A 23815-nucleotide genomic window follows, 5' to 3' on the forward strand; every position below is an offset into this window, starting at 1 on the left:
CCGTCATTAGCACTCACAACAATTCTGGTGTTGACTGTCCCTTTAAGTGTCCAGTATTTTTGTACAGATTTTAATGGACAGCCTGCTAAAATACTGGACTGTCTGGTTGAATACTGGACACCTGGCAACCCTACTCAGTGGTGCACCAGATGTGTTCAGCTAGCTCCTTGTGATATATTGGGCTGGAGCTGATTTCTACTAGAACTCCTGTACTAGGCTAAACACAGTTATATACAAGCAATACAACAATGTTACTGGCTAAAACATATTGAGTGTATTCTTTTTAAAAAAAGTTTTGCATTTTTTGTCCCTTTAAATAAAAAGGCACAGAATGGCCAATGGTTCCAGCCACTAACCTAATCGCCAGCTACACCAGCTATCTAATAAATACAAAACTTATAATACATCAAAGCTATGTCCTATAATTTATTAATATGATGACCCAAAAAAATGCATAGATTCGTCTACTGTCTGTCATGCAACGCCTCGCCCAGTAGTTTTCTGTACCTAACCTCACGTGACTGCTCTAACATCACAAGTCCTTTAGCTGGATGGAAACTGGCTGCTGCCATGGACCGAGCCTGTTGTCTTTCAGTAGGACGCTGTTACTATAGTAACCGTATATCGCAACATACACACAAGCACATGTCATTCACCTCCGGTGACATGGCTGACATTCTGATCCTCCGAGCTATTAGGGGCAATGCCAGGACACTTAATCTGAACGGGAAACGACTTCAGCGGGTGCCCGAAGCGGTGGGCAACCTGAGCCTTCTCAAAACGCTGCAGCTTAAGAACAACTTTCTGTCTCAGCTGCCAGAGGATATGTCGGCTCTCAGCAATGTGAGCTTCGGGATAATTTGTTTATTTTGGGCTGGTATAATATTGTGGTTGCATGTACTACTAATATAATGTCTGTAGGTGTAAAGAGCCACCCTGCATCAATAGTAGCTATAATCTCAGTGACTACAATATTACTATTAACTACATACCCATTTCGAGGTAAATGTTTAACTATTTACGTATTCATCTAGAATTCACTTTTTTATTTTAAATTAATTCTTATCGGTTGTGAGAAATAAATTCAAATATAAATAATTAATTTAATATTCTAGTACATACAAAGAATATAGTGTGTGAACATATATTTAAATGTATGGACAGTTATGTTTACGACTGTACAGGTGGCAGACATTTGCCCAGTGAGGGAACCTGTCCACCTGCAATCACCACTGGCAATGCAATATTGCCTGGAGACATTTAAAGTGACAGTAAAGTATAGATTAAAGTTTCATAATTCAGACAGGACATGTCATTTTAAACAATTTTACAATTTATTTTCATCATAAAATTTGCTTTTTTCTCTAGGTGTTTTGTTGTTGTTGTTAAAGGCTAAACCTATATAGGGGACATACTAAACTGCATATTGGGATGGTAAATTGGCTGCAATGCTAAACACTAACACTAGATGTCATTATACTATTTACACACATTCATAGTAATGACTGCTGTAACTCAAAATATGTTGTTTTCTGCAGTGCTTGATACTAAGTTGCAAACAGTAGTTGCAAATGTTTAACTATTCACTTGCTGATATATATACAGTTGTATAATGAAATCACAATACATAATTTAATAGAAAAATGAGTCAATACTTTTGAAGGACTAGATTACTAATTTAATATAGTACATGTATTGTGACAGACCCTTCTGTCAGGACTGAAGGAGTTAATTGTGTTTAGCTAAGAATCTAATTTCTAAAGACAGAGTTGCTGGCCTCAGCTATTGTGTGCTATAATTACATTTAAGTAATAAACAGGCCATTGTTTAATCACCCTCAGAGAGCAGACGCTAGGTGATAAGACAAGCCAAATGTGTTTAAGTTGTTATCTGCCTAAGTAAAGTATTTAAGTAATGTAATTCTACTGTTTCATAAAAGGGCGTCTTCCCCTTTTTATCTAAATGTACAAGAGTCTTTCAACCCCCCCATCTGTGGTCAAACCTGTATAAATACTAGGCATCTAGCCTTTAATAAATGACATTCTGTTTTAAACCTGAAACTGGCTGGGTTGTGAATTGCTGATTCCCTATGCAGGACATTGTTCATCTGGTATTAACCCTTGGTACACTGTTGGTACCGTAACATTGGTGGCAAGCGACGGAATGAACCTTATCGCCCAGAAGAGCAACTACACAAGCCAGTAACCTCAGGAAGAGGGGGATTATTACAATACTGACTAAGATGGAAAGAGTACCAGGGACAGAAGGAACCAATGGGCCCAGCATAGCAGACAGAACCCCCGCAGAAGCAAGCTTTGATCGGGCGGTTAAAATAAGACTGGCACATTATGGCCCCAACCCATCTGCGGAAATTATCGACCGGGTCATAGCAGCTGTGGAGGCCAACCTACTTCGCCAAAGCGGCGCTGCAGCAAACCCAGTGGAAAAGAGAAAAGTAAATTTTGCAGCTTTTAAAAACTTCCTGGAAACAGAAGGAGAGATTGATGGGTACCTTGCGGATTTTGAGAGGCAATGTGCACTACACAAGGTACCCGCAGAGGACTGGGTCATGATATTATCCGGAAAATTATCCGGCCGGGCCAGTGAGGCTTTTCGGGCCATTCCAGATGAGGAAGTCGGGGATTATAATACTGTAAAAGAGGCTCTGCTCTCCAGGTATGCGGTTACACCGGAGGCATACCGGAGGCGGTTCAGAGACACTGTTAAATTAACTGGAGATTCCTACCTTGAGTGGGCATGTAAGGTGCACCGCACAGCAGCTTACTGGATAGCGGGGTGCCAAGCCGTGTCTGGGGAAGAGGTGCTGCAGCTATTCCTGTTGGAACATTGCTTCGACAAGTTACCCGCAGGAGTTCGAGAGTGGGTTCGGGACCGTAAACCCTCCACCCTGCATGAAGCGGCTCGCTTGGCAGATGAGTATACGGATGCCCGCAAACTGGACACTTCTACCACTAAGCCCCCTGCTAGAGTGGAGTACAGACCCCCAGTCACCCCAGCAGCTGCCAGTTACCAACCCCCGGCGCACCGCTATACCACACGGCCTCTGGCCACGAACTACCCTCAGAGAGCCCGGTTCAATTCACGGGGCTACTCACAGCCTATTTGGTGCTTTGGATGTAAGCAACTAGGGCACAAAAGACCAGAGTGTCCCCTAAATGCAGCGAACCAAGCACAGTCCTGGAGAAGACCCGCCGGCGGAATCCCACGTAACTCTCAGCCTGCGGCCCGCTACGTAGAGGCGCAAGAATGCTGGAGCATCCTACATGAGGCAAACCTTGTGCAAGCTGCCCACCGGAATAACCGGCAACTGGTTAAAGTGAATGGGAAGAAGGTCAGTGGTCTACGGGATACTGGTGCTACCATGACCTTGCTTCAAAAGAACTTGGTGTCTGAGAAACAGTACACTGGAGACACTGTGGCTGTGAGGGTAGCAGGGGGCGATGTGTTCAGCCTACCTGTTGCCAGGGTACATTTGGATTGGGGAGTGGGCGCTAGACCTGTGAATGTGGGGGTCAAGAAGGACTTACCTGCTGATGTTCTTCTTGGAAATGACTTGGCTCCCCTTGTTTCTGCCTATGCTCCCATGGGTCCCGCTGATGTTAACCCTGTGACTACCTGTGCTCAGATCCGTGCAGCAGAGACTGACCCCCCTGCTGCTAAGCCCCAGGACGCTGAGCTCAGTAAATCTCTATCCGCTATTGATACGTGGAAGTCCCGTTACAATGCGCTGATGAAGGAGAAGAGGAGCGCAGAGGAAAAAGCACGTTTAGAACGTGAATCTCTGCTAGACAAGCTGCACCGACAGACTGCAGAAAACACCAGCTTGAGAGTGGGACATGAAACATTAAAGACAAACTTAGCGACACTTGAGGAGAAGCTGACGCTGGCTCATAGTGAGGTGCAGCAACTCAAGGGCACCCTATGTCAGTATGAAGGGATTGTGGATACCTATAAAGAGCAGGTACAGAAAACTCGTAAAGAAGCTGATGGGATTTTGAAGGACTGTTTAGCCCTAGTCTGGGCACTGAGGAAGTTGAACCCTTCTTTGTATGGACAGGAATTCTCTCTCATAACGGGAATACAGATGGATTGTCCTGGCAAACTGACATGCCTACCACCTCCTAGTCCGGTCATCCCCAGGTTGACCCGCCAAAGGGTCAAGCCGGGTCTGCCGGAGTGTTCCACAAGGGGGGAGATATGTGACAGACCCTTCTGTCAGGACTGAAGGAGTTAATTGTGTTTAGCTAAGAATCTAATTTCTAAAGACAGAGTTGCTGGCCTCAGCTATTGTGTGCTATAATTACATTTAAGTAATAAACAGGCCATTGTTTAATCACCCTCAGAGAGCAGACGCTAGGTGATAAGACAAGCCAAATGTGTTTAAGTTGTTATCTGCCTAAGTAAAGTATTTAAGTAATGTAATTCTACTGTTTCATAAAAGGGCGTCTTCCCCTTTTTATCTAAATGTACAAGAGTCTTTCAACCCCCCCCATCTGGGGTCAAACCTGTATAAATACTAGGCATCTAGCCTTTAATAAATGACATTCTGTTTTAAACCTGAAACTGGCTGGGTTGTGAATTGCTGATTCCCTATGCAGGACATTGTTCATCTGGTATTAACCCTTGGTACACTGTTGGTACCGTAACATGTATGTTCAACCTTTTACCTGTTTTAATACAGGGAGTGCAGAATTATTAGGCAAATTAGTATTTTGACCACATCATCCTCTTTATGCATGTTGTCTTACTCCAAGCTGTATAGGCTTGAAAGCCTACTACCAATTAAGCATATTAGGTGATGTGCATCTCTGTAATGAGAAGGGGTGTGGTCTAATGACATCAACACCCTATATCAGGTGTGCATAATTATTAGGCAACTTCCTTTCCTTTGGCAAAATGGGCCAAAAGAAGGACTTGACAGGCTCAGAAAAGTCAAAAATAGTGAGATATCTTGCAGAGGGATGCAGCACTCTTAAAATTGCAAAGCTTCTGAAGCGTGATCATCGAACAATCAAGCGTTTCATTCAAAATAGTCAACAGGGTCGCAAGAAGCGTGTGGAAAAACCAAGGTGCAAAGTAACTGCCCATGAACTGAGAAAAGTCAAGCGTGCAGCTGCCAAGATGCCACTTGCCACCAGTTTGGCCATATTTCAGAGCTTCAACATCACTGGAGTGCCCAAAAGCACAAGGTGTGCAATACTCAGAGACATGGCCAAGGTAAGAAAGGCTGAAAGACGACCACCACTGAACAAGACACACAAGCTGAAACGTCAAAACTGGGCCAAGAAATATCTCAAGACTGATTTTTCTAAGGTTTTATGGACTGATGATATGAGAGTGAGTCTTGATGGGCCAGATGGATGGGCCCGTGGCTGGATTGGTAAAGGGCAGAGAGCTCCAGTCCGACTCAGACGCCAGCAAGGTGGAGGTGGAGTACTGGTTTGGGCTGGTATCATCAAAGATAAGCTTGTGGGGCCTTTTCGGGTTGAGGATGGAGTCAAGCTCAACTCCCAGTCCTACTGTCAGTTTCTGGAAGACACCTTCTTCAAGCAGTGGTACAGGAAGAAGTCTGCATCCTTCAAGAAAAACATGATTTTCATGCAGGACAATGCTCCATCACACGCGTCCAAGTACTCCACAGCGTGGCTGGCAAGAAAGGGTATAAAAGAAGAAAATCTAATGACATGGTCTCCTTGTTCACCTGATCTGAACTCCATTGAGAACCTGTGGTCCATCATCAAATGTGAGATTTACAAGGAGGGAAAACAGTACACCTCTCTGAACAGTGTCTGGGAGGCTGTGGTTGCTGCTGCACGCAATGTTGATGGTGAACAGATCAAAACACTGACAGAATCCATGGATGGCAGGCTTTGGAGTGTCCTTGCAAAGAAATGTGGCTATATTGGTCACTGATTTGTTTTTGTTTTGTTTTTGAATGTCAGAAATGTATATTTGTGAATGTTGAGATGTTATATTGGTTTCACTTGTAAAAATAAATAATTGAAATGGGTATATATTTGTTTTTTGTTAAGTTGCCTAATAATTATGCACAGTAATAGTCACCTGCACACACAGATATCCCCCTAAAATAGCTATAACTAAAAACAAACTAAAAACTACTTCCAAAACTATTCAGCTTTGATATTAATGAGTTTTTTTGGGTTCATTGAGAACATGGTTGTTGTTCAATAATAAAATTAATCCTCAAAAATACAACTTGCCTAATAATTCTGCACTCCCTGTAGGAACCTGTGAATAGATGTTTTAAACATGGGGATTATGGGTTACACATGCCAAGGAAAATATTTGTTTTATTTCTGATAAGAATATGGTTATAATTATTTTTATACAAGGAGATTATAGGTGTAATATCACAGTTACACATGCAGAGGAACACATTTGACCTGTTTCTGATAGGAATATGGTTATAATTATTTTTATACATGGACATTATGGGTGGAATACAATGGTTACACATACAGAGGAACACATTTGACCTGTTTCTGTTAGGAATATGGTTATAATTATTTTTCTACATGGGGATTCTGGGTGGAATATCATGGTTATACATGCAGAGGAACACATTTGACCTGTTTCAAATGTGTTCCTTTGCAAGTTTATCCATGATATTGCACCCATAATCCCCATGTAGAAAAATATATATAACCATATGACTATCAGAAACAGGTCAAATGTGTTCCTCTGCATGTGTAACCATGATATTCCACCCATAATCCCCATGTATAAAAATAATTATAACCATATTCCTATCAGAAACAGGTCAAATGTGTTCCTCTGCATGTGTAACTGTGATATTACACCTATAATCCCAATGTATAAAAATAATTATAACCATATTCCTATCAGAAACAGGTCAAATGTGTTCCTCTGCATGTGTAACCATGATATTCCACCCATAATCCCCATGTATAAAAATAATTATAACCATATTCCTATCAGAAACAGGTCAAATGTGTTCCTCTGCATGTGTAACCGTGATATTTCACCCATAATCCCCATGTATAAAAATAATTATAACCATATTCCTATCAGAAACAGGTAAAATGTGTTCCTCTAAATGTGTAACCGTGATATTCCACCCATAATCCCAATGTATAAAAATAATTATAACCATATTCCTATCAGAAACAGGTTAAAGGTTGCACATACATGTACTATATTAAATTAAGTAATCTAGTCCTATAAAAGTATTGACTCATTTTTCTATTATATTATTTAATGTGATTCAATTATACAACTGTATATACAGTATATTAGCAAGTGAATAGTTAAACATTTGCAACTACTGTTTGGAACTTAGTATCAAGCACTGCAGAAAAGAACAACATATTTTGAGGTACAGCAGAATCATTACCATGAAGGTGTGTAAAAAGTATAATGACATCTAGTGATAGTGTTTAGCATTGCAGCCAATCATCCCATCATTACAATATGCAGTTTAGTATGTCCCCCTATATAGGCTCATAGGCTGATTTTTCAGAATCTGCAGTCCACCTCTTATCTCACGTCTGGCTGTGAATAGCTAATAACATGCACTGTTTTTTCATGAGTGACATATAGAAAACATTGTGCTCACGCCCATGGAGCTATTTAAAGGGACAGTCAACACCAAAAATGTTATTGTTTAAAAATATAAATAATACCTTTACTAACCATTCCACAGCTTTGCACAACCAACATTGTTATATTAATATACTTTATAACATTTAAACCTCTACATTTCTGCCTGTTTCTAAGCCACTACAGACAGCTTCTTATGACATGCTTTTTTTATTAGCTTTTCAGAACAGGAAACTCCTAGTTCATGTGAGCCATATAGATAACATTGTGCTCACGCCCGTGGGTTATGCTCAACACAGCACTATTTGGCTAACATGCAAGTCAATAGATAATAAATAAAAAGTCATGTGATAAGGGGGCTGTCAGAAGAGTCTTAGATACAGAGGTAAAAAATAAATTTATATAACCATGTTAGCTGTGCAAAACTGGGGAATAGGTAATAAAGGGATTATCTATCTTTTTAAACAATAACAACAATTTTGGAGTTGACTGTACCTTTAAGAATCAGCACTAATTGCCAGAAATGCAAGTGTCAAAAGATTTGAGATAAGGAGGCCATCTGCAGAAGCTTAGATACAAGGTAATCATAGAGGTAAAAAGTATATTCATATAACAGTGTTGGTTATGCAAAACTGGGAATTGGTGAATAAAGAGATTATCTATCTTTTTAAACAATAACATGTGTTGTGTCGACTGTCCCTTTAAACTTTGTTGTGCAATCCTGAATGTCACACATACCGGTCTGAGCAGTCTGGGATCATTTTAATTTGCCACCTCTGAGGTGGTGGAACAAAGTAATAAGAAAGCAGCATGTGTGAACAATCTGCAAATACAGCTTCATAAATGAACTCCTTTGTAGTGAAAAATGACATGCTAATTAGATTAGAGAATGTCATTTTTGCACTACTCTCTGTAGCCACAGAGAAGTACTGGTTATGAATAGCAAACATCAGTTGAACCAATCAGCAGCAGCAATCACACAACCCACCAATCACTGCCTGTGTTCACATAGAGCTTCACAGTGCAAAAATGACATGCACTAAGACCATGCAATATTTGCACTGCAATATTTTTTTTTTAAACTCAAAAAAGCAGGATAAATTCATTTTGGAGCTCTCTCTTTAGTGAAAATGCAAACATAAATTATTGTATCTCAAATTGCTATTTACCTTTATTTTATTTTAAAGAGTTAATTTTGCATGTTGAGACCACCACCTATACCTAAAATACAAATACTGTAGTATTCTCTTAAGAAAGATCATGCAAACAAGAGGCAGCAGCAACATAGTGGGGGTTGTTGAGCTAGATACTAACATGTTTATTTTCAATTGCTTTAAGTATTGGAATTTGAGTATACAGAAAAAGATAAGAAAATTAGTTGTTTTTATATAAATAAAGAGGTAATTTAAATGCTGCTGCTATTTCTGTCCTTTTTGTGGTTTCATTTAGCAAAATCAGCTATTTTATATTAAAAAATAACCAAATTAGCAATTGTCCATACATATAATACTCTGCAGCCGGTATAACAAGTTATTTGAAAACCATTTGACTGTACAGTGTCCCTTTAAGTTTTAAATTTATTTTTGGAGGCAGCTGAAACCAAGTATTTCTCAGTTTTTTTACATTTTAACTAGAGCCTATATTCTGGCATTAAAGGGACAGTCTAGTCCAAAAAAAACTTTCATGATTCAGATAGAGAATGTCATTTTAATTTTTTTCCCAATTTACTTTTATCACCAATTTTGCTTTGTTCTCTTAGTTGAAAGCTAAACCTAGGAGGTTCATATGCTAATTTCTAAGCCCTTGAAGGCCGCCTCTTCTCTCAGGGCATTTTGACAGTTTTTCACCACTAGAGGGTGTTAGTTCACGTTTGTCATATATAATAACAGTGTGCTCACGCACGTGGAGTTCCAATGAGCAATGGTAATGCAAAACTAGGGAATGGGTGATAAAGGGTTTATCTATCTTTTTAAACAATAAAATTCTGGTGTAGACTGTCCCTTTAAATTTATAACTAAAAACCACTTCATCCTTAATATAGCTGTCATTTCTCCAGCAGCAGCATAACTACAGGGGTCTCAGTTGAGACTAGGCTCACACCTCTAGGGGGCCTATCTGGCCTACAGTCACTGTGGGGATTGCTACAGGAGGGGCTGGTTGGGCCCAGGCTACATAGCTATTGTCTCCAGTCGTATTTGTGCCCCAAGACACTCAGTGTAAGGAAAGTCTATGGATTTGCCATTTCAAAAATGGTGGCAGATGTTGCTGTAAAGAAAAAACTGCCACCATATTTGTACATTAAGGCTACATTTTCTCTGGTGTGGACTAACCAAAGTGGGAGGATGACTCAGAGTCACAGAGAAGCAGCTCATTTTGCCCCTGTGTGGTTTCTTGCCCAGCTATTTCTGATCGCAAACACACAGAAAGGGTTATTTTGAAATGGGGGTACCCATCCCAGCCAGCAAGATGTAAAATAAGACTAAAGTTAGATTACTTATGAATAGGTACCAGGGACCAGTTACTTTAAAATCCGTTGGGTTTGTGAGCTAAACGCTTTTATTATTTACCCAAGCAGCTACCTTAAAATAAAGAAAGAAAACAAGCCGAGCTGTTTCACGTATAAACTAATGGGCTCGATAGAAGGCTGCTTCTCGCACAGCAATACAAGGTTTAACATAATGACACCTAGCACCATCTAAAACTTTCTAGCTCCCTGTTTCTCAACAGCCAGGCCGTGGCCCAGTACCGGGCCGTGATAGCCCTGCTGGTGGACCCTGACCTGTCATGCCCCCACTGCACACTCTTACCCCACTGCAAACCAGGTGCAGACTGAGACCAATCAAGGCCTCAGGAACACTGTCTCACACTGACCAAAATGTATTAAATTGTATGCAAATCATGGTAGCCTTCCTGTCCTGCCCTCAACAGGCCCCTCATCCTCCAGAGCCAGGACCCCCAACATTAAGGGCCAGAGAAAGGGCACCCAACCTCCAGGGCCAGACCCCATACTCCATGGCCCTCAAAGTGACAGACCCCTGCCAGGGCCCCCACTAAACCCACACTTATTTGCTTAGTTACTGATAGAGCAACCGAAAACTCCAGCTTAAGGAATGCACCAAGATCCGTGGAGATACCATTTGTGGGCCCCCCTACTTGCTGTTCCCTCGGTCCAGGTCCTATTTGCCTGGCTGATCAGACCGCCCCTGTTGCTCACTATATATATATATATATATAAATAAACTACTGGGCCCCGGACATGTCTAGCTAAAATTTACTGGGCCTTGAGGTCACTTTGGTTGAGAACCACAAATCTAGCTGATGTTTAATTTGTGTTTACTTCTACTTTATTTTTAGTTATTTTTTATAACGGGGGCCACAAACTCCAGCCTGTGGAACATATTCACTCTCCATCAATAATTTATTGAAAAAGCAGTCACACTCTTCATTAGGTAAATAGGCATATTTACTTTTACCACAATTAGTAAATTTGAGTAATGTATACAGTTAAATTAATTTCATTAGTAGCAGCTAATGTTATGTGTAATAGTTAAAGGGTCAGTCTACACCAGAATTTTTATTGTTTTAAAAGATAGATAATCCCTTTATTACCCATTCCCCAGTTTTGCATAACCAACACAGTTATATTAATATACTTTTAACTTCTGTGATTATCTTGTATCTAAGCCTCTGCAAACTGCACCTTTATTTCAGTTCTTTTGACAGACTTGCAGTTTAGCCAATCAGTGCCTGCTCCCAGATAACTTCACGTGCACAAGCACAGTGTTATCTATATGAAATACATGAACTAACACCCTCTAGTGGTGAAAAACTTTTAAAATGCATTCTGAAAAGAGGTGGCCTTCAAGGTCTAAGAAATTAGCATATGAACCTCCTATGTTAAGCTTTCAACTAAGAATACCAAGAGAACAAAGCAAAATTGGTGATAAAAGTAAATTGTAAAATTGTTTAAAATTACATGCTCTTTCTGAATCATGAAAGTTTATTTTGGCCTAGACTGCCCCTTTAACCAAAATTGTGGCTAATTTTGTTTTATTATGTGGGTATAATGTAATGAGACTAATCCTTCCATTAGTGACCATCACTCCTATTAGTGACCATTTGCCTCCTATTTTAAAATATGCAAACATAGTCTTTGCATGACATCTATAAGCCCTCAGAGATACAGCACTTACCACTCACACTGATAGTCATTAGAGATCTTCAGAAACATCAAAGGGATTCCCTTGTCCAGCCCATTAGATGACACTGCAATACTTCATTTATATAGCTCAGAGCACAAAATCAAATAATATGATATTACTAAGTACAGTCATTCACAAAATATCAAGTCTAGAATGAAATATGATGCACAAATACAAAATAAGAGGTAAATAATGAATACATCTTGCAGTGCTAAACTCAAAATCCAATGTCTGCATCTGTCTTTCTCCCTCTTAAAATCATGAAATTTAGTGAGTGTTAATGGAACATATTTTTTCCTGCATTTTTTTGATTGACTTTGTAGACATAACAAGTCTTGGTTTGACAGTGAGTTTTAATGAATCTAGACCCATGTGCTTAGTATAAGAAACATGTATTTTTCCTATTGTGCTTTACTATAATCTCTGCCAATGATTTACCTACCCAAAGAGAAACACTAATAGTCTTGAAGTCAGCAGTATTATTTGCAGATTTTAATGATGCTAAGATTTTATGCCATGTTCTGAATTTTATATACACACACACAACATGTTCAGTGCTCCCTTAAAGGGACATTATACACTAGATTTTTCTTTGTATAAATGTTTTGTAGATGATCCATTTATATAGCCCATAACATTTTTTTTTTTTATAGAAATGAATAGTTTTGTTTATTTTTAAATAACATTGCTCTGATTTTTAGACTCCTAACCAAGCCCAAAAGTTTTAGGAGAATACCGACGTATAACTACTCCAGCTTGCTCCTGTTTGTGTAAAGAGTCTTTTCATATGTAGAGGAAGGGGGGGGGTTCTGCTATTTCCCACTTGCAATGGGTGTTCCAGTAATCTTTTAAATAGAGCTAAACTGGAAGCTTCTAAGTAAGTTTTTAAACGGTTTTATACTGGATTTTTATATCAGTATCTGTGCATATTATTCTTTATATTAGTGTCTATTACATGCAGTTATATGAAAATTGGTGTATACTGTCCCTTTAACATATGTAGAACAAGTTCAAACAGACAACCTTTACAAATGGACAATGGTGTTTCACTTAGAAAAAGGAACTGTCATTTCAAAAAAAGTAATTATAAACTTTTGGAGCCCCTCCTGGTGTCCAAGGGATGTTTGCTCCCCTTCTGTCAATGTTTCTTCTAAATTAAAAATGACATTGCTTGGGACACATGCCCATGGTGAGATTATGACACCTGTAAAATCCTTGATACAATAGTATGGTGGCTGCAATATTGCTATGTGGGGGAAACTCCCATGGTGCAATTATATTTCACTTTGCCTAAAACTGTTACATGCACAGCTGCTAAGAACTTTTCAGAGCTATGTAGCCTACTTTGGGCCAGATTACAAGTGGAGCGCTAATTAACCTTCCTGCTAGAGCGTTAACTGCATTAGAAGTTAATTTTTTGCGCTTGTCGGGTTGTGCTGGTATTATGAGTTAAAAGTAAGCTGTTTCCGCTTGCACGCTAACCCAACAAGCACAAAAAGCCGAACTTATTGCGTGCACGTTCACGTATTCCCCCATAGAAGTAAATGGAGCAAAAAAAGTTGGAAAAAACTAACACCCTACTCGCGCGCAATCCCGATCACATATTCTCATGTGCACTAACCTGACACATTCCAATGTTCTTCACATAAAATAATATGTTTTATTTATCCATAAATAAATAAATATACATACATGATTATATATAGGTATATACAGATATAGGAATATCTATTTAGAAATACATCCTATACTATAAAAGGCCAAGTGTGTTTGTCCGAAGCTGTCATGCGCAGTAGAGACAGCACGCGGACAAACACACTGGCCTAAGTCCCTACCTGTTCTGCCGACTGCGCCAAGCAAAAGTGGGCGTGGTCGAGCGTGAAGGGGGCGGGGCCTAACGCGAAGGCCCGCGAAGGGGGCGGAGCCTAGCGTGAAGGCCCGTGAAGAGAGCTCAAACAGCTCAAGAGAGGGTGGAGGGATGTGGGGAGAGGGGGGAGATGGGGGAGATGTGGAGTAAGGGGGGAGATGTGGAGTGAGGGGGGAGATGTGGGGGAGATGTGGAGAGAGGGGGGAGATGTGGGGAGAGGGGGGAGATGTGGAGTGAGGGAGGGGGAGATGTGGAGAGAGGGGGGAGATGTGGAGAGAGGGGGGAGATGTGGAGAGAGGGGGGAGATGTGGGGAGATGGGGAGAGATGTGGGGAGAGGGGGGAGATGTGGAGAGAGGGGGGGAGATGTGGGGAGAGAGAGAGGGGGGAGAGAGAGGGGAAAGAGAGAGGGGGGAGAGGGAGAGAGAGAGAGAGGAGAGAGAGAATGAGAAAGAGAGGGGGAGAGAGAGAGATGGGGGAGAGAGGGAGAGAGAGAGAGGGGAGAGAGAGAGGAGAGACACAGAGAGAGGGGAGAGAGAGAGAGGGGGGGAGAGAGAGAGAGGGGAGAGAGAGAGGGGGGGAGAGAGAGAGAGGAGAGACAGAGGAGGGAGAGAGAGAGGGGGGAGAAAGAGAGAGAGAAGAGAGAGAGAGAGGGGGGAGAGAGAGGGGGGGAGAGAGAGAGAGAGAGAGAGAGAGGGGGAGAGAGAGAGGGGGAGAGAGAGAGAGAGAGAGAGGGGGGGGAGAGAGAGAGGGGGGAGAGAGAGGGGGAGAGAGAGGGGGGGGAGAGAGAGGGGGGGGGGGAGAGAGGGGGGGGGAGAGAGGGAGGGAGAGAGGGGAGGGAGAGAGGGGAGAGAGAGAGAGAGGTGAGAGAGAGAGGGGAGAGAGAGAGAGGGGGGAGAGAGAGAGAGGGGGGAGAGAGAGAGAGAGGGGAGAGAGAGGGGGAGAGAGAGAGAGATAGAGGGGAGAGAGAAAGAGAGAGGCGAGAGAGAGAGAGGGGGGGGAGAGAGAGAGATAGAGGGGAGAGAGAGAGAGAGAGGGGTGAGATAGAGAGAGGCGAGAGAGAGAGAGGGGAGAGAGAGAGAAAGGGGGGAGAGAGAGAAAGAGAGAGAGGGGGAGAGAGAGAGGGGAGCGAGAGAGAGAGAGAGGGGGAGATGGAGAGAGAGAGGGGGAGAGAGCGCAAAAGAGAGGGGGGAGAGAGAGAAAGCAAAAGAGAGTGGGAGGGAGAGAACGCCAGGGGTGGGACCACTGTACTGCAAAAAATGGCCCGTGTGAACGGGCTTTAGGACTAGTAGAATATATTCTGCTATGTGTAGAGTGTGAAATATTTATAGTAAATACACAGTATAACACTTTATTAAATATGAATATTGCATAAATATACTTTTACATGCTTTCATCGTCAGTTCATTTATATAAATTTATATAAATATATATATATATATATATATATATATACATGTCAGTATATGTGTACATATGTATTTATGTGTTTATATGGGTATATATGTCTGTAAACAGGTGTTATGAATGTAACTATACATTGTAATGTATTTTTGATGTGTTTTGTGCAAATTCTTTGTTTTGCGAAACAGTTAACCAGAGCTCTGAGGATGCGGTAATCATTATAGCGTAAATCGCGTTTGCGCTCAAGCAATGCGTATACTTTCAACTCGTAATACCAGCTTTAAAACTGACGAGCGCAAACACCCGGGATAAACCCCTTATCGCTTGCAATAATGACTATTGTTAGCTTATAAGTAATTTATTGCTTTTCATGTAGAATATGATCACAGATCTCTGGGCATCACACAATAGCCGTTTAGTCTATTTCATGCAGCAATACACTCTTTACACTGTTTGCACCTCTTGAAGTCCCTATTTATTAAACAACAATAAATAAACAGCAGTATATATTACAATATCTGTTTTATTGTTTTTCAGATAACTGTCCTAAATCTAGGAAATAACCACTTTGAAAAAGTGCCAGAACAATTAAAGCATCTCAAATCACTGCAGAGACTTCACTTGTTTGGAAATAGGATTACTGAAATACCTGCCAGTATATTTGGTAAGTCCTAGTAAAAGCAGACATATGACGCATTGTGGAAAATTCCCAGAAACCTGGTTGCCCTTGCTCCTAAAACTTTCTAAAGGTGCACATTTTATCTATGGTGAAGTAATGTTAACTATTAATATAATACAAATGATTTAAACAGCCATTATAGTGAAGAACAATTGCATGCTTTTATTAAATACTAGCGACCCTGCACTTCTATGTGTTTAACCCCAGAAAAGGTACCACTCAGGAACTACAGAGCACTGCTGGTCCCAAGCAAAACTGCTGCTGATCCAGTCCACAACAGGGTCATACGAATAAAGCTACTAATTGGTTCAGTGGCAGTTTCTGCTCAGGACAATGATCATGACCCACAGAGGTACTTATACTATGTATTTAGCCCCTTTGTGGGAGTTAAACACATAAAAGTGAAGGGCCGCTAGTCTTAGAATTGCATGCTTTAACAAATTAAAAGCATATTTAAAAGTCACGCTCAGGACCTGCAGAGTAGCTATCGCTTGTTAGGATCTTTTTAGATATTTTGCTATCAAACTAATCCTGGCCGGTAGTCTTTTTATCCCGGCGTCAAGTGGAGTGATAACGAAAAATCTATTAGGAAAGTAGCGATAGGACCCAGGAGGAAGATGACTATTGTATAGGAGAATAATAAGGAGCTGAATACCAGGAAGAGACCGAGAAGGTCAAAGCGGAGTCGACAAGCCAGGGAATTAACCAAACAGTCACAGAAAGCAGAATCAGAATCCAGAAGAGTAGTCAGGGAAATCCAAGGTCAGAACCAATCGGGCAAGAAACAAGGTGAAATCAGCAGGCAGAAGAATAGTCAAAGGAGGTCCAGGTCACACGCCAAAGTTCGATATCCAAATATATAGCACAAAACACAATACAAGGGCAATGAAATAGAGAATCTGAATGGCATTTAAAGGAAAAAGTGTGCCAAAGGTGACTATATGTCACAGGCGACGCGATGCGCCACAGGCGACTGGAAACGGAGCAACCTGGAATCAAAATAGTGTCATGGCAACCTGGAGTCATAACAGCGCTGCTGAGTTGAAGTACAGTGTTAAGCACCAAAGGCAAAGGTGCCTTTGCACTTTCAAAAGCAGCAGTGAAGAAGATTTCAGAAATTCATGCTTAGTAATATATGGAATTGTATGTTTGATGTTTTTAGTCATTATTAGCCTTCCTTATATTATATAGTATAGTTATTATAATCTGCAACTGGAGGGATAACCTTTTGGTTGTAACATATTAAAAATACATAAAAAATAAATAATGCATTGATCACATTAATCACAAGCTTTTTATCATCACGTGTTTCCTGTGTAACAAAGAAGCCTTAGTGTTTAATGATCTAAAGCTACTCTAGGTAATTTATTTTATAAGTCTTGTCAGTACTATGAGATCCCTCAAAGAACTTTAGAAAGTCACATTTTAGCTTGATAGCTGTTTATCTCTTATATACAGAGTTCTGAATGTGAAGGAGAGACAAATGCAAAATAATGGTGGTTTGGATCATCAGGCCCGAAATATCCACTGGTCCACACTTCACATAGTCATCTTCAAAAAAGACTGATGCTTGGTAAATTTGGCAGAATCTCTAAATATTTAAAGGGACATGGAACACAATTTTTTTCTTTAATGATTCAAATAGAGCATGTGATTTTAAAAAATGTCTAATTTACTTCTATTATCAATTTTTCTTCGTTATCTTGATATCTTTTATTAAATAGCAGGGACGTATGGTTGGAAGCCGACCAATTTCTATTTGAGCCTATTAAATATTAGAATATGGTTACTCTCTGTAAGCTAGTTAGTAAATAAGAGTTCTAGCCTTGTGAGGGTTTTGATTATAAGCTCACTTGCATGAAAGCAGGATCACAGAGTAATGAAAGCATTCAATTCTAAACAATTCAGGTATCCCTTTAATCAAGATCACATTTATACAACCTGTTTCTTTTAACTACTAACACATTTAAGTAAAGATATTTAAAAGTTGTCAGTGCCACATATAAACAATCTCATTAAAAAAGGGATTATCTACATTGCATTATGCAATAAGTTGTGCATGGAAAACTACTGCAAGGTTTAATTATTTAACAAAACATATTTATTCTTTTTATTAAAGAAACACAGGTACAATTAATTAAGTACACATATTGTCAGGTAGAGTTACAGCAACCTTACAATTTATATTATGAAATGAGCACAACACATTGAAAATCAATACAATATCAGTAATGTCACCGTTGCTATCCTTAGATACAAAGTGAAACGACAACTTCGATTCATAAAACATATTACATATGAAATCTACAAGTTTGAAATAAAAGCGGTGTTATAATATGGGATAATTCTTGCATTGAGGGTTATAGCACAATTAGTTGAGTATCATCTCATAATAAACCTGCGCCTCTTAGTTTTTTGTTTTTTTTATTAAACACAAAACATAAACAAACAACATAACACATAACAAACAACCCAGCACAAAACAAAACTTCACTGTCATCATAGCTATTCCAACCACTCCCACAGTTTTTGACAGAGTTTATAGACATCTATGGTATTCTTGAGGAAAATGACCCTTAGGTATTTGAACGGTTAGCAGCCAACTAAGTAGGAGAGGGTTATAAGGTTAAGAGCTACTAAGCCAATGTCTGTACCGTATTGTAGGGATATGTTAACTGCCTGCAATTTATGTAGCCTCACAATCTCCGGCACGATCCCAATGATTATCAGGATCATGAGTCGACCAGTGACGCGCATAGCTTGATGAATTCCCTAAGTTAATGTGGTTTAATTTAATTTTAAAAAGTACTGCCTCCATGGGCCCATATATATATAGAAGTCAAAATATCTACAAGGCTGGCAATAGTGGTCAGGTGTAACTAAATGTAGTGCATCAGGGTTAGAAAGTGTAGTAGACAAATCTAAGCCCAATTACTGAGAGTATCCCTGGGTAGTACAATAGACTTATCATGTATGTAATTAGCAAAGTAGACCCAAAGAGGTATACATTCCAGACTATATTCCCAGTGCTGCATCAGAGTAATTCCGACATAAAGAAGTTTAATTTAAGATATTGCATTATGCAGAATCATTATATGTGATACAATTTGACAGAGGTGTATCTACCAAAAAAAAACCAAGTACATGGTCAATGATAAGAATAAGTACAGATACAGGTATGTCTGAGGGACTCGTCAAAACAGCCACAACAACAAGCCAGAAACACTATTAAACAAAACAAACAGCCAACAGGGCTAAGGCTGAACGGTGATCAAAATAATACCACCCCATACAAAAGTGAGTTATATTGTGCCTCTATTACAGGGGGTCAGTTCGTCAACACATATGATTAAGTTGACCCATTGTGGCTTTGCTTATACCATCAATCAGCCGATGCCCCTTTTCCAATGCAGGTCCCATGAATTGTCCTCCACGTGGGGCTAGGATTGTAAGCAGCTGCAAACGGCTCTGTTGCCGATGTGTTGAACATCCGGATTGCCAGTATTCTTGATCTCCAAATTGATACATTGCCACATAGGAACTCAGGAAAACTTGTCTTGTAGTGACTGCGGCCGAATAATTTCTGCGTGCTTAGACCTCGTATCTTGTTACTACGATCCAATACCACTGTGACAATTATTGTAACCGTTCCAGTGTTGACGACTAGTCCCACAGACGTGCCATCCTCACTGCATGCACAGTGATTCTGTCGATCTCCATATGTAACGATGTTGGTAAGTTGGGAGCTGTGGGATTTTTCTGGCTCTATTACAGGAAAAGAGGTGTCGCGTGCAGTCTTCTCTACTAAACTTAGGCTTAGATCCATGTCCACAGCTGAGGTAGACGCCTGCATAGACGTATAAGGATTTGGTAGATACTTCTTTGAATCCAGAAGTAGTTCCGTGGCAGATTCTGAAAGGTCCAGGCAGGAGGGAGTTGCTCTACTCTCCGATATTCCTGCCGCTGGTCTGTTCTGTGGGGGAGCAGGGGTCTTAAGGCAGCCGACTGTTGCCCATAAGTGGCGTGTGGTATTGTTAGCCATACTTTTTAAGGTAGGGGCATGTCTGTTGGAAACGGGCTCCTTAAGTCGAGGAGGCTGTTCCTTCATCATCGCTATTTCGCATAGCTCAGTACAGGATGATAAGAGTCGGGTCAGCTTAGGCAGTGGCCTTTAATTCAGCAAGAATGTCTTTGTTGCAGCCTGATTTTTTTGTGATGTGCCTATCCATTTCTTAAGGTTGATGAGTTGAAATGGAGCTAAGCAAAACGTGGCGGTAAGAAACACGGCAAAACGCCAAATGGCCTAGTTAAGTGCCTTCCGGGGAAGAAGAGATGAAAGTGCTTCTATCTGCTTGAGATTCCTGGACAGCTTATCTGTCAAAGGAGATGCAGATGGCATAGGACGATGGCAGTATAGCAGAGATCAGAAGAAGATTTCTTCAGAGCTACACAAGCTCGCAGCCATCTTCTAGAGCCGCCCACCGGAAGCCCAACAAAACATATTTTATTAAACTGGAATCTAATAAGGTTGCACATGAAAATCCAAATAAATAAAAAGAAGCAATAGTGAACAGTCAGAAAGTTTAACTATGGTTACAGCATTATTTCTGGCTTGGTATATTTACATTATAATGATTTAAATTATAAAGGTAGAGACAATGTAATACAAAAGTGCCCCTGCTCCATAAATGATTATGGGATACAGCTGTTACAAGGACTGTTCAGCTCAGATCAGAAATATTGCCCACATCTGTCTGAGGGCCCAATGATCAAAAACTCACCACCATACATTGTACATTTTGTACCGCTCTATTTTCTGTGTTAGGAGTGGGAATGATTTAAAGGGACAGTCAACTCCAAATGTTTTATTGTTTTAAAAGATAGATAATCCCTATATTACCCATTCCCCAGTTTTGCACAGAAAACATGGTTATATTAACACACTTTTTACCTCTGTGATTACCTTGTATATAATCCTCTTTGGACAGCCCCCTGATCACATTACTTTATTTATTATCTATTGACTTGCATTTAAGCCAATTAGTGCTGTGTTGTGCACAACCCACAGGAATGAGCACAATGTTATCTATAAGACTCACATAAACTAACACCACCCTGTTGTGAAAAGCTAATAGAAAAGCATGTGATAAGAGGCTGTCTGTAATGGCTTAGAAACAGGCAGAAATGTAGAGCTTAAATGTTATAAAGTATATTAATATATCAATGTTGGTTGTGCAAAGCTGGGGGATGGGTAGTAAAGGCATTATCTATCTTTGCAACAATAACACATTTTATGTTGACTGTCCCTTTAATGCTTTAATGCGTTGTGCCCCTACCTAATAAGTTGCTATGTGCTGCAATGTATCTTTATCTCAGCCATTAAAGGGACAATTATATAATGCTCTAATACTGTGTGCATCTAACTATTGGGCTGGTCACAATTCATTAAAAAAGTAAATTTTATGATTTTTCTTCAAAATTCACCATTTAAATCTACAAGGAATTTTGTAGATAAATAATTTAATACGCTTTTTTAAAGAATTGTGATCTTCCCTATGTGTTTAGCCACTCCTCACTGGCTCACTATTGTGTAAGTGCATTGCCACTCCAGCGTGGACATTTTAAGTGGTTAGGATAGGAAACTTTAGAACTTTAGAAACTTTGACACTTTTAAATTAATTTCTGTAGAAAAGCATATCTACATATACTGCAATACACGACTGGGAGCTAGCTGGTGATTGGTGGCTACACACATAGTCTCTTGTTATTGGCTCATCCGATGTGTCCTGCTAGCTCCCAGTATTGCACTGCTGCTCTTGAGATGACTTTAACTATGTTTTTAACATCTTTGCAGGGGTTTAACACATAGTTATATGCCAGCAATACTGGAATAATAAATTGCTCTTAGATATTAGAACATTTTCTTTTTGACTTTTATATCACTTGATAATTATCTATGTTGGTGCAAACACAATTAGTTATTTTCACTGTTTATCGGAAGCACTTCTTTCATTGTTAAAATACCAGGAATGAGGGGGCGCTCTAAGGCACTATGTATAATATAATGTGCAATGGAAAGCTTCAGTATAATCTTATAAACCAATTTCTACAATAACATATATAGCATATATAAAACATGTGTTAATGTAGCATATTTAGCAAACCATATAATCCAATGATCATAGATGAATTGAGGAAGTCCCAATTAGAGTATCAGATTAATCGTGGTGTGGTAAATCCAATCTCGCCAGATAGTCCAACTTTGAATATGGGGCACAGGTGGATGGCTGCTCTCCTCCACACAGACTTGTCCGGAAGTAACTACAGATAAAAGAGATAACAGAGGTGTGCCTCATGTGTGCATCAGTGTGTCAGAATATGTTGGTCAAATAGACAAAGCCAAATGGGTACTCACATTTAGCCCAAGTACACTTATGTACTGGTCGAAGCAGGCTGGTAACTTGGGGTGTACCAGCTAACCCTCTCCAGGTGAGGTTTAAACAGCGCAGGGGTATCCTGCCACACTCAGTGTGTAGTGGATTCCAATGAAAAAGGTCAGAAGCAGTGGCTAAACTGCTCAAGAAGGTGCTGAACCAGAACCTGTATAAAACAAGTTTGTATTTAAAAACAGATTAAAAACAAATGGTTACATGTAATACAACGCGTTTCTCAGCCTTAGCATTGGCTGTTTCATCAGGCATAATACACCTTCCAACTGATATCTAAACCAAATCTGACCAATAGTGAACAAATGCACACTTGAAATTACATACATCATTAATTGGTTAATTAACAAAAAACAGTAATCTTGTAGTTAGGATAGATATAAAATATTGCTATACAAAGCTATACTATAGTAACGGCAGCATAAGTAAAATCCCAGCAATACAATAGTAATAAGGCAACACCATACAATGTTATATCTTGTTAGTTATAGCATGGAATATAGTCATAATGCTGCCTATATAATATACTGTATGTCTATGCACAAATATGCAGCAAAGAAACAGTAAGATCGATAAAAATGCATATAAATCACAGATCTATGATTGTGTCATCTGATGACTAAGTGTATTATGTGAGTGTAAACCTAGTAATGGACACATGTATAATCATAACCCACCAATGATTATTAAGATTTTATTAAGAAATCGACTTACTTGGTTAAACTCCAATAGGATATTTATAATACTTACAGATGTCAGTTATGATCTAATGTTTATTAGAGTGTATGTTTTAAAAAAATCGCCATATTATGAACAATCGAAAAATGAAGGAATGCTATGAGAGGGCATGTATTGTTTCAATAAAGGTTGCTAGTAGACCAGGTCCGTGGAAGCTTTTACATCATACGGACTATATCCAACCGTTATGTCTTATTTTTCATGACTAACCAATAGTGGGGCCAGAACATGTGACGCCTGACATAAGGCGTGAAGTATGTAAAGTGATAGCTCAAACGGATCGTGTTGTTATTAAGGCATTGGGCGGTGTTAATGTGAGAATGGGTTTCATTCAAAATAAAAGAATAGAAATAGCGATGCTCTTATGTGGGCGTTCCCTACTTACATATTTGTGATAAACCCTATTGTGTTTGTGGTAATGACCCTAATTGTGGGCAATATGTGCAATGAGATGTGTGAAAGGTATAGTGACGCTCTTATGTGGGCATTCCTTACTTACATGTTAGTAATAAACCCTATTGTATATGTTGTATAGCCCTAATTATGGACAATGGGGCCTAGTTATCAAGCCGTCAACCTCAAATACGCTGGAATTCCGCATCGTATTTGTGGCGAGGCTGATACGCCTTAGTTATCAAAGGCTCGAGACCGGCAAAAGTAGAATTTTGTGACGTAAGCATCGATCCGCCGGACTCAGTCCGACACAGATCGATTCTTACGTCACTCCAGATGTTCCGCACACAAGTGCGGCACATTCTCACTACTTTTGCTAGTTATCAAAAAACTAGCAGGTACGCTCGGCACTTTTACGGCCCAGCGTACCTGGTTTTCAATCCGCCACCCCTGGAGGCGGCGGATCCCATAGGAATCAATGGGAGT

At 40.0% G+C, this 23815-nt stretch overlaps 1 protein-coding gene across 1 annotated transcript in view; it reads left to right on the forward strand.

The window, feature by feature from the left end:
* The first annotated feature begins 562 nt into the window (after positions 1-562).
* LRRC69 (leucine rich repeat containing 69) overlaps positions 563-23815 on the forward strand; it is a 114224-nt gene continuing 90971 nt past the window's right edge. Inside the window, 2 exon segments of the mRNA XM_053713176.1 lie at positions 563-843; positions 15611-15737. Coding sequence (XP_053569151.1) covers positions 571-843; positions 15611-15737 — 400 coding nt within the window. The 5' untranslated portion in view covers positions 563-570.

This window comes from Bombina bombina, chromosome 5 (genome assembly GCF_027579735.1).
Source record: "Bombina bombina isolate aBomBom1 chromosome 5, aBomBom1.pri, whole genome shotgun sequence".
NCBI classification, from domain to species: Eukaryota; Metazoa; Chordata; class Amphibia; order Anura; family Bombinatoridae; genus Bombina; species Bombina bombina.